The sequence below is a fragment of the Nematolebias whitei genome, chromosome 17, assembly GCF_014905685.2.
Source record: "Nematolebias whitei isolate Nwh7 chromosome 17, NemWhi1, whole genome shotgun sequence".
In the NCBI taxonomy this organism is placed as follows: Eukaryota; Metazoa; Chordata; class Actinopteri; order Cyprinodontiformes; family Rivulidae; genus Nematolebias; species Nematolebias whitei.
In genome coordinates, this window is record NC_056514.1 from 33264275 (window position 1) to 33284723 (window position 20449).

The following is a 20449-nucleotide window of genomic DNA, read 5'->3' on the forward strand; positions in this document are numbered from 1 at the left end:
TGTACTGTATAATATTTCAGGAAGGCACCTGTTTTTCCAAGAGGCAGAAAACAATCTGCTCTCTGATTGCATTTATATTTTGTAAAGAGTTGTCAAAAGCCTCTGGAGAGCTACGATGCACTCAGCAAACTGTAAAACAACAAATGCAATAATTTGAGATAAAGATGAAAAACTTCTAATAAGTATCTTATCTTAAGTAAATTTTTCATAAAAAAAAATCTTTAAAGCATCTTTCATGTGGAGGGTGGGATGTGACAAAATTATATTAATTATAAATACATCATTTAATTATAAATACATCATTAAATAATTAAATAATCAAATAAATTATTTAATACTTATTTGTGTATTTAATAATTTTATTGTATATTTAATTATGTATTTATTAAATAAATTATACATTTAATTATTATGTGTTTATTTATCAGATTCCACCCTCCATAAGTACTGTACCGTTTAACATTTATTTTTATTGTATAAATAAAGGGAAAATAAAATAAATAATGGGGACTCACTAAAGTAATGCCGCGCTTGTTATTACCTTCGGCACGTCTGAGATACTCCTTGACAGTTATCAAACATTAAAAAAAATTTAAATTAAAATTAAAAATCCCATTTTGTTTTGAAAGCAACACTGTTTTGTTACATGTGTTTCTAAAAGTGTGTCCAACTGGATGGGGTCAATCGGCTTTAGCCTCGAAATCGAACGTTACTATTTAAAGATTGTCTCCGCCCATGCAGTAATACTTCGGCGTACGCTAGCGACAGCTTCGAGTGCATCCCGCATCTCTAGTTTATAGTAGAATTTTGCAATAGACCAATGAGAACGTGTAATGAACAGGGGCAGAGCTAACTGACGTAGTATTCAGCCAATTAAAAAATGTTTTGCCCAGACGTTTTATCCAATCACGGCCCAGATGCCAAAAATAGCACCTCCTCTTGTTCAGCACCCAAAGTCGAAGGATAGCTCTGTGGCCTTTCAATGGACTAAAGTGCTAGATTTATCAGTGTAGTATAATAATATAACCAAGTCTCAGGTTCCGTTTATTTGTTTAGGAACGATCGCAATTGTCTTCACTCAATGTGAGAGACAGAACTGGCGTCCAACATGCGTAAAAATCAACGCTGTCCAAGCAGGGAACCACCGAGAAACGAATTACCGCCGCTCTACTGAGGCCAATCTCGATTATTTTTTTGTTAAATAAAGAAACGTAATACAGCTAGTTGGCTAACATTACCTCCGCAGAGAGCTTGCTTAACGACATATCTTCACCAAAAAGCAGAGTCAGAATACCAAGATTGGATCTACAGTCGCATAACAGCAGGAAAACGTAAGTAGCATGCTTAGCTAACGTCATTAGCCCGAGTTTGACAAGCCGTGGAGCTATAAGTTAACAATAGCATGGCAGCTAACGTTAGCACACATTAACACATAAGCCAAGCAGGCCTTGGCATGGAGGGAGCAGTTTTAACTGTTTCTGTTCGTGTCCGAAATGCAATTTTCAGCACAAACACGCATTTCTAAAATCTAATAACTTCGTGTATGCTAAGTGAACAGACTGACGCGTCGTAAATAAACAGAAACATCTGAACTTCGGTCTCTCTTGTCTACCTTAGCTTACCGTAAAATCAAATTTATCTCATCCTTTAATCGTACTAATATGAACAGAAAAGTGGTAGTCTGGTTTTAAGTGTTTAGTCCGTTCCCAGGTGAGCTAATTTAGCCTGTTATAGCTATAACAGGCTAACAACTACTTAGCGTCCGCAGGTTTTTATATTTTTTATCATTTGAAATGGACCACATAGATGTAGCAACAGTTATTGGATTAGACAAAATTAATCTGTTTTACTTGAGACAAAAAAAATACAAAATGGCCATCTCTCATTGTCAACATGCACGCGTTCATAAATATGCTGATTACTACATGGAAATAAACTGTTAGCGCTTGAGTGAAATTAAATTTAGTCAAGGGGGTATTTGTTTGCTAAAATATATTTTGAGACTTAAAGAATATATGTTTTAATAATAAATGTGTTGTGCTGGTTATTGTCTAACACTTAAAATTCAATTCAATCCATTTATTTATAAGTCACAACAGAAGTCATCCCAGGGCACTGAACAGAAACATTCATATATAAAAATAATAATTTACAAAACATTCATATATAAAAATAATATTTTAACATTATTTATCTGAGGAGCAGACTGCTTTGAATTTAGCTTAATCGCAGAACTCTCATTTTGAGCAAGCATGAAGGCGACAGTGGAAAGGAAAAACTCCCTCATGAGAAAGAAACCTCTAGCACTCGGCTCAGGACAAGCGGCCATCTGCTTCCACTGGCTGTTTTTTATTTTTTTCATTTAGCTTTTATTTATGCAGGTAGTCTCATTGAGCCACGAGAACTCATTTTCAAGACCTGTTTAGGGAGCAGATGGGGGTTAAGGGCCTTGCTCATGGGCTCAGAGTGGGGTGAATAAGGGTGGGGGCAGCTGTGCACCCACATTTTGATGTTGTCAGTACCGGTAGTTGAACCGGCGATCTTTCGATCACAGGCCCACCTTCTCTAACCTCTGCGCCACCACTCCCCCAATTTGGTTTGGTAGGAACAGATGCATAATGGCAGGTCAAGAATCACAAGTTAAGATAGAAATAGTATCAGATGAAAACTATTCAATTTATTTAAGGAAATGAGGTCAATTTGTCCTCTAGTAGCGATTGATTATCTTTTTGTGTCAATCCGTTAATGGACGCCAAAGCTAATCGACTTGAACCAGCGTAAACATTTCCAGCACTTTGTTACATTTACAGAAAACTGTGCTAAAATTTGGTGTAGTGTTAGCTGAGTCAGTCTCAACCTCTTAATAAATCGTGCAAGATCACATGAGCTCTCACCGTGTCACATGAGGTTGCAGTGTTTAAAAGTTTGACCAAATTGGCCTCAGCTCTCTGACGCCAATTTTGATTCCAACCTGTTCATGTCCTATTTTTCAATCTAAGACAATCTTAGTTCATAATACTGGCATGAATGGCAGCTGGCAATATGCATTCCTTCAAGGAATGTTATGTATTTCCTCATAAGAGATTAAAAACAGTGGTCACCGATGACTAAAACTAGACTAGTAGTTTTTGATGCTATTTTCGTTGTCAGTATGCCCCTGTTCACCTGGCAGTGTTTGTTTTCTTAAACAGTTGTAGTTTGCGTCATTATGTCTCTGCTTAGCTGAACATTTTAAAGCTTCTTGTAGAGGCAGAGCCCGAGGAAAGGAATGCACATTGAATTTCAGTGCAAGTGAGTGTCTTCCTTTATTATTAAGAAACAAGGCATAGGTCCTGGCCAGTAACACTTTAAAGTCTACATAATGTTTATTTTTTTGGCTGCATATGGACACTACAGATACCTTGACACAGGGCAATGCCAATGCAAGTGCATGTGATTAGCTTCAGCATTAAAGTCTCAAATTACTGCTACATTTGTGCTTCTATACATATCACATATACACGTATACATATACATATTCATCTCAAATTTGTATTTTTATCTTAGTGATTTCTTAAATTATTCCTTTGCTTTGGGAATTTCCACTTGGAGCCTGCACACGGGGATGCAGATCAATCTAAAACTGAAGTTCTTGTGTTCACAGGTTATTGTTTATCAATGCCCGTGTGTTTAGGCTCATTAGAAATTAAAAGCTCAAACGTGCTTCAGTTATGTTTTTATTTGTGCAAATTTTCTGCTTCTTTCTTATAAAGTAAATAAAGATGCTTAGCATCTGTGGTAAATTGGGAAATTAATAAGCTCAGTAACTCATGAATTATTTATAAAAGTAAAGTCTAGAATGAGTAATTTACCTTTTTGTTAAGTGGAAATTTTTCAATTAAAGTTTAATTTTGAAAGGTCTCTCCCAATTCAAAAATACACATATATCACCTGTCCTGTAAAGTGATGTATCTTGCTCGTTTTTGGTCTTCGGTCAGCCTGTATCTGACGTTTGGAGAGTAATTGGCGACTCAGAGTTGTAAGAAGAAAGGCTAACTTTTTCTTGCAGTCAGACTGAATTCTGAGTGATTGTGACCAAATCGCCAGTGAGCCGTAAACGTGACCAATTTCTAAAAATCCCAGCCTTTTTCGTGTGCACGGCTTGCAACACTGTATTCTAGAGATGGGACATATAGCTCTTTGAAGGGAACCGGATCTTGACCATTTGTTTGCTTCACAGTCGTTCAATGGAGCTGTTCAATTGTGAACAACAGTGACGTCATCATGTACGCCGTCCGGGTCATACCACATGTTTGGTCAAGTGGGGAAGCCCCCTCACTCCTGCGCTGCTGCACTTCTCGCTACAAGGAGAACAAAAAAAGAAACTAGGAACAGTTCATTACTCTGCAACTTAATTCTTACCGTTCGTTGTAACGAGCTTTTCAAACGATCTGGATCGTTCACAAACATCACATCTCCACTGTATTCTAGGCTACGCACTATTGTTGCCCACCACCATTCAAATCGTGCTCACCTCGTCCCACTTTATACCCACCTTGGCAGCTGCCCCCACGTTTATCATTTTTATTTACAAGAGTACACTTTTAATATGGAGATAGGCAAAGTCGGACCAGTTTTTCAATTCATATTATTTATTATTGGTGTGTTTTTAATACCTGGACATGTTTATTGTCATAACAAGAGCGGGCTGCAAAAATTGACAAAATTGAGATGGGTTAAAGATGCACGCAACAACTCTTACTGTTTTGAGAGACCTTTTTTTTTTTTTACATGTTCAAAACATGTTTTTACCCCAGGCTTGTCCAGACACTTGTTTGTGTGGATTTCCAGCTCCCTTTCTAACATAAACCTTTGTATCGTATTGGCGCTTTCACCAGATGCACGGTGCTCGATTTACCCACCTGGAGACTGAAAAATATAAACTTGTAGGTTCTGATAGATGAATAAATTGGAGTCACATTTACAATATGCATTTTGAAATTACAGCTCTGCCGTAAACATAAAAATACACTGAAAACGGGTGTGGAGCTTGCGTTCCGAACTGTAAACACAAGGGAAAAAAGGATGGCGAATAAAAAAGAAATCCTAAATCCTTTTTTTTGTGGACTGACAGTGAAGCAGAACTATTCTTTCGTCTCACATTAAACTACTATTGACTGGGATTTGAGTCCGTTCAAATATGTGAACATAAGGGACGCTTTGGGCCCAGGAGGGTTTTCCTCAAGATGTTCAATTCATACATTCTAAATTATTTAAACTCAAGTGTCTGTCTTTAAAACTATTCCCATTTATCACAATTTTTAAATGGATTTTATGTATGTTGTTGATTTTTTTTTTACCTGTAACGTTTGCTTTAGTATTGTTGACCGTTCAATAAAGTGATACAAACAGAGATTACTTATTGTAATACAAGATTATTTTTCCACTTCTTTATTCAAGGCAATGTTATGCTTAGGATAGTAGGTTAGGCGGGAGGCGGGACTATGACATAATTTGAAACGGTGTTTTGGCTGTTGCACAAAAAAATCAAGCACTAATTATTTACTCTGAAACAGTTTTTAAAAATATTGTTTTGCACGTTCTAAACGCCGTTTTCATGTGGATGCAAGGCGAAAACAAATAAAATTGTTGCGTATTCGTAAAATATTGCTCTTTATGTATAAAAATATGACCGTACCATTCCCTCGAGGTGTGTAAGTAGATGTAGGAGGAAGGTGTGTATTCAAGATAAACTATTTGGTGTTTCCTCTAGGTTACTTGCCTTGGGAGGACGCTCGTCTCTTTGGGGCGTTTGTCACAAACGTTTTACAAGTTGTTCTGTTCCAGAGGCTTCTTCAGACGCAGGGATGAAAAGTGACTCGCGTATCCTCCTCTGTCGTCCCCACAAACTCTTAGGAGTTTTTAGCTGCTTTCAACTAGTTCCTTTCTACGGTGGCCCTAAAGGTGTAAATGAACAACATTTGAAAAAACAGAATTACATTAAGCCCAACAGGAAGTTTTGTTTTTAAACTTTATTAACAGCATAAAACCGAACAACACGGTACACACACAACGGAGATACAGTTAAAAGGATAGCCTGCCAACTGTATCTCTGTTGTGTGTGTACTGTTTGTTGTTCTGTTGTTCGGTTTTATGCTGTTAATAAAGTTAAAAAAAAAAACAACTTCCTGTTGGGCTTAATGTAATTCCGTTTTGTTCAAATGTGATTCCGTTTTTAAAATTTTTTATGTCATTCAATTTTTTCAAATGTAATTCAATTTTTTTCTAATGTTTATTGTTTTTTTTATTGATCTTAATGTTTTAACAACTGTTTTATTTTTTATGTGTTTTAAGTTTTCTTGATTTTATGTGTACAGCACTTTGTGGCAGCTGCGGTTGTTTTAAAGTGCTTTATAAATAAATTATTATTATTATTATTATGTGATTCGGGCCACTTCCGCTTTGGCTTAATGTAATGCTGTTTTTCCAAATGTAATTCCATACTGTACATTTCACTATGTAATACATAAAAAAATACCATATGATCATGCCATATTTAACTACCATTTTCCATAACTTTCAAGTCATCATTTTATTCGTATGGATACCCCTCCCCCACACACACACACACACACAAAGTTTAAATATATAATATATGTCAATATATGCAATTATTCAGTGTTTTTATTTACATTTTTATGCTTCTAACACAATTTCTACATTAATAAATGATTGGAGGTGAATGTACCTCAACCTCTGACTTTGTTTAGATTCAGGGATTATTTATTATATATTTATTTACTTTATAAGACATTGAACTAAACTGGATGTGGTAGTAGCTGAGAGCCATTTACAATACAGTGTTAAATTCCCCTTAATGTTATTTTCAAGATTTGACCAAAACAGCTACAACTGTCATTTCTCAACAGGCCGGCAATATTCTTTCCTTTAAGGACTGCTAGAACTTTTCATTAAGTACTTTAGCTTGAAATGCCCAATAACAAGTAAACATACACTAATTTAGATTATTTTAATATTATTTATGAGAATAAGTCATTTCAAGACATTTTACATGAAAACCAACTCAATTTTAACATTTTCATCACATTGTTCCAAAGGGCGGTTTGTTATTCTTTCTCCCAGGGTAGCCTTAGCCGTTTTGTGTAAACGTGCTCGTTTTCACAACAGCGTTTGGATTCTCCGCAGCATTATGTAATCTCTGACGTTCCACTTCCCTCTCGAAAGGCAGTGGTTTTTGGCAGACGAGTGTCAGTTTTAAGTTTCGACCTGTGGTTGCAGCGTTAAGGCGAGTTTTGTAGGGGGTTAAGCGGATGAGAGTTTCTAGTTTCTGATGCCACAATGGAGATATTTTCCAGGCATTTCTGTTATGTGAGGGTGTTTTTTAATATATATTTCATTTGTATGTGAGATCATGGGCAGTCAGTGAAATCTCACAGTATCTTGGTGTCTTCTAGCAGTCTGCATGGCACCTTTCAGGATTTGGCTGCTGCAAGTGCTTTAATGGCTGGATGATGCAACTCCCCTTTCCGCTCTCTGCCAAGCAGCAGAGTTGTGTGCACCTCTTTTTTTAAGCATGTGAGAGAAAGGCGGTGGTGGTGGGGCTTGCTGAATGAAGCTTAGCTTGGATGTTTGCACTGCAGGGTGGGCGGTTGCTAGGCGATGTCCGTGTGTTTGTTTTATTTTTAGAGAATATCACTGCTGGTGATGCTACAAAATTATATATTTTTTTGTCTTTTCCCACGCGCACACACGTGAAAACACTTGCACATAAAAAAAAAAAAGAGACAACCTCAAAGTGGTAACTGCGACAGTTCTTTTACCGATTTCGTCATGTGGTGAGAAAGGAGAAATGTGAATGGTCTGTCCTTGCCGTCTCACGCCGGTCATGAAATCCGAACCAGCCCGGTGTATTAATAGAGCGTCGTTTTCACACACACTGACTGTGACACTGCACGCATGCGCAGAGCAGATGCAAACACACCTTCCCTCAGAAACCCAACGTCGCATGTAACAGCCTTTTTTGGGCACATGCATGCTTATGTGGAAAGTATGGCTTAAAGTGTTTTTTATTCCTTTTTTTTATTGGTTTCATCATCTTTTGTGTGATGCAATAAAACAAGACAAATAATAAAGCATCAATATTAATACAAACGGTCTATATTTTAGAAGCATTCATTAAAATGCGTGTTTAAGACACTGAGGGGGAAAAAACTAAAAAAGTCAATTTAAATGTGTGACTTATTTTCTTATTGTTCAGTTGGTCTTTCTCGTTTTATGTTTCTTGCTTAGCTACTGTATTTTCCGGCTTATAAGTTGCACCTTTTTGCCTAATTTGCATGCCCTGCGACTTATACACCGAAGCGACTTACTTATAGATTTATTTCCCATATTTATAAACCGATTTTGACCGAGATATGACTGTTTTCATTCATTCTGACATTGAAAATATTGAACGTTAACATTTTCAGCCGCTAGATGACACTTGAGTAGTACGGCATGCTGTTGTGTCATGTAATAGGTAAAAGTGGCTATTAATGACACAATTGGCTTGCCATAGCCTGCCATATTCGTCCAGCTGGAGCAACAGTTAAATCAGCTTCATTTTGCTGCGCCGCCATGGCGAAATGCAGCTATTTGACCATTGAAGTGCATTTATTAAGTAAAAGTTCAACTGAGTCACACCTTTGCTATAATGTCAAGCAAACAAATAATTGTTTTAGGCGCTTATCTTGTTAAATTTTCAAGAAATGCACAGCGAGTCGTCCCTCTGCGCGCTCCCACTTCCGCGAATCGGCTTTTGAAATGTAACTGATTTGACTGTCAAAGTTAATTTATTAAGGAAAAGTTAGACTGAGACACATATTTGCTATAATTTAGAGCAAACAAATAATAGTTTTTAAGTGTTAATCTTGTTAAATTCTTGTTAAAGTCCTCCTGTGCATGTTCCCGCGGCCGCCATTTGGCAGCCAATCTATTTTTGGCACAACACTGGCCCACATTTCCTGGTCGTCAGTGGTGATGTGTAACAAACGTGATGCGTCTGCAGTGATGCATAATAGGTGCGACTTATGCGGCGAAGCGACTTGTTTATTGATTTTTCCAAATTATTAGGCATTTTTGGACTGATGCGACTTATCGGCTGGAAAATACGGTACATCTCCAGTCTCAATTACAAACTTTTACTTACAAATGACTTCCGAAATGTTCATATTTCCATTAAACAGTTTTTTTAAATATAATTTGTTTGAAGTCCCTGTATATATATATATTTTTTTTTACAAAGAAAGCTTATCAGTAAGCAGAAGACAAATATAATAAATTTTGACATTTTTGTGCGTATTGTATACCTTGATCCGTAACAATGGGCCACTGGGGCATAACTACTGTACTTCAAACTGGTTGACATTATCTGTGTTTCTCTTTCTGATTGGACACTGGGTTTTATCTGAATTAACTGTTGTGTATTGAAACCACACTTTTAAATGTTTACTTCTTTAGGTTTTTTTGTGTGTAGTAATGCAACACTGATCCAGCTCCCATGTACACGAGAACAAAGTTGAGAAAATTCTAAAAAACACAATTAAGCAATCTGAAAAGTCTCGTGATCTGATAAGTCCTTTTATTAGTATTTAAGTATGAAATGCTGGTTTCTTCAAGTTCAGTCAAAAATATAAAGATTGCTGTATTGTAACTACACCACAACACATTGGAGTTTAAACATCCCACATTTTATGTTATTTTTTACTTGAACTGTGCAGTTTGTTATTAATAATGCAGCGAACAGACTGTATTAGGTTCTTATGTTAAATGTTTTTTTTTAAATCTAAAAACCGCTCACACTTAGGCTTAATGTTACTTTGGCAACGTATACAGAATAAATGTAAAAAGCTCATATTCGCAGACATGTCCACTTATTTTATCGCTCTTGCGCTGTTTGCTTGTACTTTGAGTATTTACGGTACAGCAGTGTGTTGTGGACTGTGAAAAGTTTAGTTACCGTGTTTCTCTTCTTCTCCTGTCCAATCTCCAGTTGTAGGCAGCAATGGGTGCATTCCTGGACAAGCCGAAGACTGAGAAGCATAGCGCCCATGGCGATGGTAATGGGCTACGCTACGGCCTGAGCTCCATGCAGGGCTGGCGGGTGGAAATGGAGGACGCCCACACAGCTGTGGTGGGCCTTCCCCATGGACTCGCTGACTGGTCGTTCTTTGCTGTCTATGATGGCCATGCAGGTTCGCGGGTGGCCAACTATTGTTCTGGGCACCTGCTGGAACACATCTTGTCAGGAGGAGCTGAGTTTGGTTCCGGCCCCAGCACTGTGGAAGGCGTGAAGGACGGGATCCGCTCAGGATTCCTGAACATTGACGAGTATATGCGCAACTTTACGGATCTGCGGCAGGGCTTGGACCGCAGCGGATCGACAGCCGTGTGCGTGTTGCTCAGCCCGACTCACCTCTACTTCATTAACTGCGGCGACTCGCGAGCCGTTCTGTGTCGAGACGGCAAGGTGGGCTTCTCCACCCAGGACCACAAGCCCTGCAACCCTCGTGAAAAGGAACGCATCCAGAATGCTGGCGGTTCAGTCATGATCCAAAGGGTAAACGGCTCCCTGGCTGTGTCACGAGCCCTTGGGGACTACGACTACAAATGTGTGGATGGTAAGGGCCCCACGGAGCAGTTGGTGAGCCCTGAACCCGAGGTTTGCGTGTTAGAGCGGGCAGCCGAAGACGAGTTTGTGGTTCTAGCATGTGACGGGATCTGGGATGTCATGTCCAACGAAGAGCTGTGCGAGTTTGTCCGCTCACGACTGCAGGTTTGTGATGACCTGGAGAAGGTCTGTAACTCAGTGGTGGACACCTGCCTTCACAAGGTAAGTCATTTTTCTTTGTGCTGTGTACATTTTTTATCAGGCATACGTAATATGTATTTTTTTCAGTTTGTCTTTTATTTTATTATGATAGAATGTACCACTAAACTTGGTTCATTTTTATTAGTAAGTTTGCTTAAAGTAGTTTGTATCAGACCATGCCTTTACAATTCCTTCTAACTAAAAATCACTGTTAGAAACAGAGTCTGATATTATCCATACTCACCAACTAAATCAAAGTAAATAAAAGTTTTTCCATGCACTTCATTCAAGCATCCAACGTGAATCATTCAGGTCATTCACTGTAGATTTTTACCTTCCTTACTTCTTTTTTTGTTTGTAATACACCAAGAAGCAGCGTGTGCACAGCAGACAAGTTATTTTTACCTCACTGGGTTATCTCAAGTACAAGAGACAGGCAATCCTAAATCTTCTCTACTGTCGCCTTTTTTTGTGACGTATGTGTTTCTGGACACCGAGAGAAAATTACAGGGAACACATCGACTTCTTCATTGTAGTGAGAAGATGACGGTTTATTTTGCTGAAGGCCTGGACTCTGTCTTCTGTTACTGTCGCCTGTAAAAGATATCTACTATAATGTTCGGGGTCATTCAGCGGCCATAAGCCAGCATGTATAAGGCTAGTTGACTTCGTGTTTTTTATATTGGTAATTTAGCTGCAACAATTAGCTGAACCATCAGTGTTGTCAGAACCAATTATCTTAATGGTTTTACTCAAACATGTGAAACAAACCCGTGACCACTTCACTTTCTAAACAGCTGTTTCTCAAAGAATGATTTAACCACAAATCCAGAAAATAACTTCCAGATCAGCCCATTTATTATGACTAGCTTGTCTAAAAAATTTTTTTATTTTTTTTTAATCTCAGAGCACTTTTCATAGGTAAACCCAACTATTTAATTTGAGCAAACAATCAAAGTAATTGCCTATAGTCCCAAACAAGTAAAAAAAAGCTGTGAAACTTTAATATTACTTGAAATATTTTCTAGTAACTTACTCCAACATGAATATGGCAGCAAGTTAAATAAAAAAAAATCATATGGCATAGTTGAGCTTGTAAATAAAAATTCTGTATTAATTAAGCATATACATTTTTTTAAACAAAGAATTATATATGGCAGCCATCTTTATGTCTCCACCCAATCACCATACTTTCTGTAACACAAGAAAATATTTAAAAGGTCTGTTGAATGCATGTTCTTTCTTACAAATTTATACAGTACTTGTAAACACATTTTTAGATTTGCAATTGAGATATTTGTTAGTAGTAAGGGTCTTAATGGTAAGTTCTTTGCAATAAAATAGAAAAAAAAAATCACATTGTGCTGTTTTTTGTATCTACTTTTTGTAACTGTAAAACAATGTCCTACCAAACAAATTAATAAACTTCACAATGGTCTTGGGTTAAGAAAATGTCATTAAAGACAACTAAACCAAGGAGTGTACTTCAGTTAATTTGACCTACTGAGTAAAGTCTCATTATGTGAAAATATTAAACAAATAAAACGTGAAACATCATTTAGCTTATCAGTAAGATACCCAATTGGCCTGCCAAGTTTACATAGTTAAGTGTGAATTATTTAATGTTTGCCATACAACACCCTTTTCCTCAATAAGCTTCTACCGTAGATAACGGCTGGGAACGTTTTCCACACAGCTAACTTCAAACAAACAAGCAGGTCTTCAAGATTCTACTTTTTTTTTTTTTTTTAATCTGAATGTTTGCTCATTAATGTTTTCTTTGGTAAAGTGCTTTAAATAATATTTTCCTCTGCCTTTTTCTGTTAGCAAAATGCAGTTAAATAAAATTCATTCCTGCTTCTCTGTCATTATTGTAAAGGAAACTCTTGTTAGGACCGAAGTCATGGTTTTTATGGTTACGATCTAAAGTAGTTAAGTTAAATTGTCGTTAACTTAAGCATTGTGTAATTGTTGTCAGTTGTTATCCAACATTCGGTCATAGTGTTTCCCAGCAGCTAAACTGCCTGCTTTAATTTTATTTTATTTTATTGCATGTGATGCTGGCTTGTAAAGCTCGAAACATGCCACAGCCTGGTATGGATTAAATTTAGGCTTTCAGGGAGTGGTAACGGCACACCACTAAGAAAAAAGCCACGCTGAGTTTGTTAGACAAGACTAAAGTATAAAAACATTGCAAAACAAGGTGCAAAGTTCTTGTTTTCAGAGCTTGTGAAATAACAAAATTATAATTATTAGATCGAACTAACAAACTGAAGACCACCTCACTTAAAAACTGCTCATTAGAGAGGAAATGTTTGTTTTCTTCGTGTTTTAAGTCATAAGTTTGGCGGTAAAACAAAGCTTCAAAAATTTTAGGATGATGAAAGTAAATCTCGAACATTTAAACTCTCGTTCAACATAAATTAGCTGCCGACAATATTAACAGAAAAAGCCACATATTGATTTCAAACCAGAACAGGGAACGTTATGTCTGTAACCGTGTCTTTTTAAGACGCATTTAATCAAAATACTTGTGGTTTCACTGGTTTAAAAAGTATAATCTGTTTGTTAGTATAATATTTGCATTTGATACTATTGAACTGTACAGTGACTGATGTCTGTTTTCTTTGTGCAGGGGAGCAGGGACAACATGAGCGTGGTGCTGGTGTGTTTGCCTGGAGCTCCCAAAATCTCTGATGAGGCTGTGAAGAAGGAAGAGGAGCTGGATAAAAATCTAGAAACCCGTGTTGAGGGTCAGCACTTTGAATAAACACATTCAGTTAAACATGTTTCAAAATATTACAACAGTTATAAAGAAGCAGGCTGTGGGTTTATGTCACATCAGGCAAGATGCAACATAATCTTATTTCTGCTGATTTGTTAATTGTTCAGTTTCTGTAGCGTACGGTGGTGACTGAGCCTTAAAACTCAGTGTAGTGTGCAGTTAACTATATTATTGCCACACTGTAACAACCTTTCCTCTCTACCTTCTGTATTTGCTTGTAGAGCTTCTGGGTAACTGTGGGGATACGGGAGTCCCTGACCTGGTGTCTGTCCTAAGGACTATTGCCTCAGAGAACATCCCTAACCTTCCACCTGGTGGAGGCCTGGCCAGCAAGTAAATATACAATAGTGGATTTTTTACACACACATGTACAGTATACCAGTGATATAGATATACAGTAGCCCCTCGTTTATTGCGGAGGATTGTACCCTGAAGACCCGTGATAAGTGAAAAACCGCGAAGTAGGAATAGTAGTACAAGTAGTAAGTAGTAGTTTATTTTATTATTTTTATATATATATATATATATACCAGCAGATATTAAGGCATTTTAAACACTTCCCACCCTCTTGCAATGTTCTAAACAATGTTTCTAAACTCTTAACGTTCTAAAAGAGCACAGCATGTCATGATTTCAGCTCCCTGCCTCCTCTGCTCTTTGCCACCTGCAAGTGCACTTGGCCACACACACTTCTCCGCAGCTGATCAGCTGTTCAGCTGCGGCAGGAAGTTTATCCTGCTGCAGTCTGGGCTGCACAAAGCTGCAGGAAGAAGCTTTTTCTGCAGCGCTGATTTGCACAAATGTGCAGCAGGTGCTAAATAATTTAAAATAATTTATTTTAAATAAAAATGTCATGCCGATCAAGTGGCTCATCCTTCAATCAGCCAGTTGTGTCTCATGTCCAGTCTTATTTTGAAAAAACACGATAGAGTGAGTCCGCGATAAACGAATCACGAAGTAGCGAGGGACTACTGTAGATATGTAGATATAATGAAAGTATAATTCGTTTTGAAGGAATGCCTAATCCTAATGAATACGCAAATTAATATTTATTGTTCTTAAGTGCAACTTTCATCCTTTCCAACATTAATGGAAGTCCAAATTCTGCTTTAAAGATTTAGTCTAAACTTCTTGCTGTCTCTTTGCAAAGACCAATGATTTTGTAAGGAAATAGTTTTAAAATGTTTTATTAGGCTTATTTTAGTTGTCTAACTCTTGAAGATGTTTTCGTATCTGATGTAAAGAAATTTACACATGTTGACATTTGACAGTCAATTTTATGTATTTGCGGTTAAACAAAACAGTTCTTATTTTTCTGTTTGTTGAATAATTCAGTTCTGAGTTAAACTGTTATTTAGGCAATGTCAATTTTTCAAAATTGTCAAGAAGCAAGAATTGGGAAAAAGCGCTTCACAGAAGGTCTGAAACAAAAAGAAACCTCACTGTTTAGATTTTTGTAAACCAAAAAAAAAGACTTCAAAATGTTTATTTTCTGTCTGAAATATTGTCAAACTTACTGTAATTTCCAGACTATTGAGCACACCTGCGTATAAGCCATGCCCACACACACACACAAAATTGTACATATATAGGGCCGCGCTTGTTTATAAGCTACGGGTGTCCACGTTGTAACTTGAGATATTTACACAGAAAGATGTTGCACAGCATGACTTTTAAAACGTTTAATTAAATACGTTCAGCAAATTATTTATTTTTCTGAACAGTGCCTGCAACACAGCTGGTTAAAATAAATAAATAAATTATAAATTCAGTAGCTTACGAGGAAAAGTTACTGATCACTATGTTCTGTGACGCAGGCCTTTTCGTCTCATTAATCTGAGACACCACGATGGTCCACTTCTAAAATTTTCGGTCTTGTTTGATTGTTTTGGCTTTTAATCGGATCTGCACGGTGGAAACACCTCGGCCGTCTGCTGTCTGTGTGCTCACCCAGTCTTCAAGAATGTTTTCAAGTTCGGGCCATCTGCCGTTTTTATGTTTTTTTTAATACCTCCGAAAGCTTTTGTCGTCTTTTTTCATTGATTCAGTTCTTCACGCTGCCGTTTCCATCGATTCATTTACGCCACGTTTACGTGCAGCAGCTCTATTTCTTTCTTCGACCGCCAGATCAGTCGCATTTAACTTGAAAGCTGCATCATATCGTAGCATTTTATTGTGTGTTTTCTAGGAATGCGCGATATATATGATACACGGTAGAAACGATAGAAATCTAGCCTACGATAGAGATCTGTCTTCTGGCTTGCCGTATTCTTGTCGTATTCGGACGCATGCGCAAAACGCTGTGTTCCATCAAAAGGTTTTTTTTTTTTCTGTTGAAAGTTAAAGTGGTCCTGGACCTAGTAGTGGAATTTTCTTAATTCAAAATAAATGATGGTAAAAGGACACCCTATGCTTTTTTTTCATTCCTATTGCAAGTTTTATACCAAAAACATATCGTGATATATATCGTTATCGCCACCCTTCACAATACATATCGTGATATGAATTTTATGCCATATCGTACATTCCTAGTGTTTTCCATGTTGAGGGTCTTTGCATGGAAATAACTGATCTGAAGATCTTAGTGCGAGTGCGTTTGATTTACGGGAATTCAAAGTTTCATTGGTCGACTGTGACCTGTTCAGTAATTACAATGGTCAATTTTTATTATTTTTTTTTACCTTTATTTATACAGTTAATCTCATTGAGTCACGAGCACCCACCCCCCGAGAGAGATGTGCATTGGGCAGCTATGCGAGCGCCCGGGTGTGACGAGGCTAAATGTTTTTAGCAGCATGAAGCTCGTTAGCATGTCAAAAATAAATAAATAAATTAGCCACAGCGTTGTATAATCCACAGGGTTCGAAGCCTGTGAAAAAAGTAGCAGCTTATAGTCCGGAAATTACTTTACTATGGTATATTTGATTCTTGTGTAAAACCGCTTAAATATATTAGGTTATGAATCAGCGTTGTTCTCTATCAGCATTTGATTTAGCAAGAACGTAATCAGAAGATTCACTGTTAAAAAGTGGATTTTAGTCATTCTGAGTACAGGATATTTGTAGCCTATTAAAAATCATCAGAGCTTTTTGAGTGCCGCAAAACCCCCCCCCCAAAAAAAAACGTTTTAGTTCTATTAAACTCTCAATCATTACGTTGTTCATCAGGAAACATGTCCATGTGTTATGTTTGCAGACGGAGTGTGGTAGAGGCAGTGTACAACAGGCTGAACCCTCACAGAGAAGAAGAAGGGGTGAGTTTAACTTTCTGTAAACGCTCATCTGTTCTCTCTCCTTTAGCTTGATGGACACCCTTCTGTATGTGGATATATTTACAGCCATAAAATTATGATATCTATCTGGTAAAGTGAACAATGGGGTATATTTACATAGAGAATTATAAGCACTTCAGAATTTTTTAACCTTAGATTAGACATGCAACAACTTTTTTTTTTGTTTGATTGAGGAAAAAATGATTTACCAATAAATAAATAATGACTTGAGCACAAAGGTTTGTAATGTTGTAGAACTGACGTCATCACTTTTTTTGTGTCTTTGTTTTATTAGAAGTAGAACATCAGCGTATTGGTTTTATCCCGTGTGTGAAGGGATTAGTTTTGCAAAATTCCCTGCCCTGCAGAAGACTTGATCATGCTTGTAGAGGGAAGGTGGGCATTGTTGTATTTTCACCAAAGGAGGGGGATTGTCATCTTTGTGTCGTCTAGCTCTGCTTCTGCTCATATTTCTGACTTGTTTTTCAGCTGCAGGTTTTATTGTAAAGGACTGCCTAATGTTAACTTTTTGGAGGTTGCAGCTCATAAAATGCTCTTCTTCTCTTCAATCTCCCCTGTAATAGCAGCTTTAATAATGTGAACGATTATATTGAAAACAAATGCATCATGACATGTTCCAGTTTAGTTGGATTTGACTTATAATTTACACAAATTATATAATTTACAAAACTGAAGTAAAAAAAAAAATATATATATATATATATATATATGTATTATAAATTAACATGTCACCTGGTAAAGTCAGTCTTTGTATGCAGATAATAACACACAGTTTTAACTTGTACACATCTGATTTACTCTTTGCTATACTCTTGTTGTAGATACAGTGAAATGATGTATACATTACACAGTTTGGGCAGCAAAATGATAATTTATTGCACTAAATGAGCTGCTATAGAGACACTGTGCCTGAAGGGGAGGATTTTTGTTGTATGGTACCAGCTTCTTTCAGGTTCGTAGTGCCAGGTACAAAGAAAAATCAAAAAAAATACTGAGCGTGTTGTGGCTCAGGCTAGTCCTGGCCTCCAAATTTCTGGAATCCAAAGGCACTGATGGAAAGCAAGTTCATTCTTGGCATCTTTCTCAACAATCCGCAGGGCCCACAGTTCTATTTTTTTTTTTTTTTTTTTGCCTTTTTTGTTCTGACTTGTCAGAGCTGTATTAATGGGGAAAAAAAGGGACTGAGTAAACAGTAAGTTGTTCGTAATGTTATGGCTGATCAGTGCGTAGTGAGTAAAAATGATTATTATTCAGTTAAAGAGGGTGAAAGGTAGACCAAGTAGAACCTCAGTTAGCTTGATGAAACTCGGAGGATCAGAAAAGAGAGACCCTTTTTTTAATTAGAACAAAATATAGATCGTTTTCTGTAAATCCTTCGAACCCTCTCAGCAGTGAAAAATGTTCTTTAAACCACACATTTCTGAATGTTCAAGACTCCATGAACCTGAATTTTCAAGAAATGAAATTTAATAACAGGAAACCTGCCAGTGATGGAAACAATAAACCTGATAATAGAAGATTCTGAACATTTAGTTGCCTGTTATTCGAGCAAATTCGACTGACCGATGCATCATAAAGATTGTGACACACTGAGCTGCTGGTTTGGTGTTGGAAACACAGGAAGCACGTTTAAATGTTTGCTGACATTTCTTTGTTTCAGTGTGACTCATTCGATTTTCTTTAGGATGTCGGTTTCTGTCGAGTGTTGTGAATGAGCTCTAACAAACACTTTATTGTAACATCTGGGGTTGTTTTTTTTTTTGCAATGCACAAAACTTTTTTTTTAAAAAATGAAGGATGCACGATATTGGATTTTTGGCTGATATGTTAATTTGGCCGATAACCGATACCAGTACCGATATTTTTCCGCTAGACCTACTTACAGAGACTACAGCTTTCTCTGCTGTGGAATTAAAATACTACATTATTCTGCATGGTCTTTGTCAGTTTGGCCTGTTACCAAATGCAGATGCTGAAAATGATGTAACACTAAATAAATATATAATATATATTTAAAAAAAACAGCACCTTTTATATCGGAGAGTTATGTTGATGGAATGGCCGATGTCCGATACTTAACTTTATCGCTAATATCGGCGATACTGATACCATGCCGATATCGTGCATCCCTATAAAAGGTAGATGATATAATACATTAGTCTAAACTGAAACCCTTTTTTTAAAAGTAGTCTAGCCTCACTGGAAAAATCTATTAAATTGGGAAATAATGTCTTCGTGCTGATAGAAATGCACCCGAAAACACAATGAACAGCAAAGATCAGCGATGGGCTGGTCGACACACACAAATATAATACTTCTCTGGTCACTGAACGTATCACAGCCGTTTGAAAGAAACAGCCTTTTCTGCAGATCTATATTTTCTGTTCGTCATGCATGATGTGAATAATTGGTGCAGGTGGGAGCTGATCAAATATCAAAAACTTGTATCGGTCCACAAACATTTAAAATCTTCTAAACTAAAACTGAAAGAAATAACGACTTAACCCTGACTTTAAAGAGTGTTTGTCTTTGTTTTGATCTTCAGTTCCATTCTTTTATATACATTAATAGCAAATTTAGCTGCAGATGCTCTCCTGGTAAATATCTGTGTGCTCGTTATTGAGTTTATATTTGCTCAGAAACTATTCAAAAACTTTTGAAAATGCAAGATACAAGAAAGGTATTGTGATATATACGCATGTTTAAACCGTGTAATGAATTCTTATTTTGTTTTCCCCCTTCTCGTCCGTTTTTAAAAACAACAAAATGAAAAAGTGATACACAGGTTTTACAAAATGTGCATGTTTCAATAAGAAATGTAAATGAGTCTCAATAAAAATGGGATAAGTTTCATTAATAAATGGGGCAAAGTTTCACTAATTTAAAAAAAAAAAAGCTAACTATCGGTTCACAAAGTCCTCCAAAAAGAAGAGTCCCAGCTTTTTATATGTTTAATAGTTTTCACAGAGGTTTTCATGTTTATTAGATTTTACGAGAAACGGCACCTCCTATTCTCAGTTTTTACTGTAGTTTTTATATTTATGTCTCTGTTTATTCATAGGCGTGTTTACATGTGAAGGTTTTTATTCAACACCTTGAAGAAATGACTGAAGGCTGCAGGTTCATGTTCATGTTTTTGTGCTAAAGGAAATGTCAGCGTCATCTTTTAGCCAGCCCTGCGAGTAAGAATGTGGAAATGTGCTGTTTGTGTAAAAACACACGAGTGTGTCGTATCGTTGTCGTCTGAGATTTGATTTCCAGTTTCTTTTCTCCGGGCTGAACCACTCTGACCCCTCCACCCTCCTCTCTCTGTTACACAACGAATATCACAAGGGCTTGTTAGTCATGGGGTCAGAGGTAACATTTGCCCAGCGGCACAAGAATGTTTCTGACACTTTGGCACAACGGGGTGATGAATCTGTGATCTGAACGTTGCGCCGCTGCTTGTTGGATGTGTGCTCTTATGTGTCTGAACGTGGAGCCTGTCTGCAGAGTCTGACCCTGGCATGTCACCTCAGGGGGG

General features: G+C 37.2%; 1 protein-coding gene across 1 annotated transcript in view; it reads left to right on the forward strand.

The window, feature by feature from the left end:
- Positions 1 to 966: 966 nt before the first annotated feature.
- Positions 967 to 20449, forward strand: part of ppm1bb (protein phosphatase, Mg2+/Mn2+ dependent, 1Bb) — a 23662-nt gene continuing 4179 nt past the window's right edge. The window contains exons 1-5 of the mRNA XM_037691504.1: positions 967 to 1331; positions 10031 to 10870; positions 13485 to 13602; positions 13856 to 13967; positions 16830 to 16887. Of these exons, the coding sequence (XP_037547432.1) occupies positions 10043 to 10870; positions 13485 to 13602; positions 13856 to 13967; positions 16830 to 16887 (1116 nt within the window). The 5' untranslated portion in view covers positions 967 to 1331; positions 10031 to 10042. The remainder of the gene's footprint in view (positions 1332 to 10030; positions 10871 to 13484; positions 13603 to 13855; positions 13968 to 16829; positions 16888 to 20449) is intronic.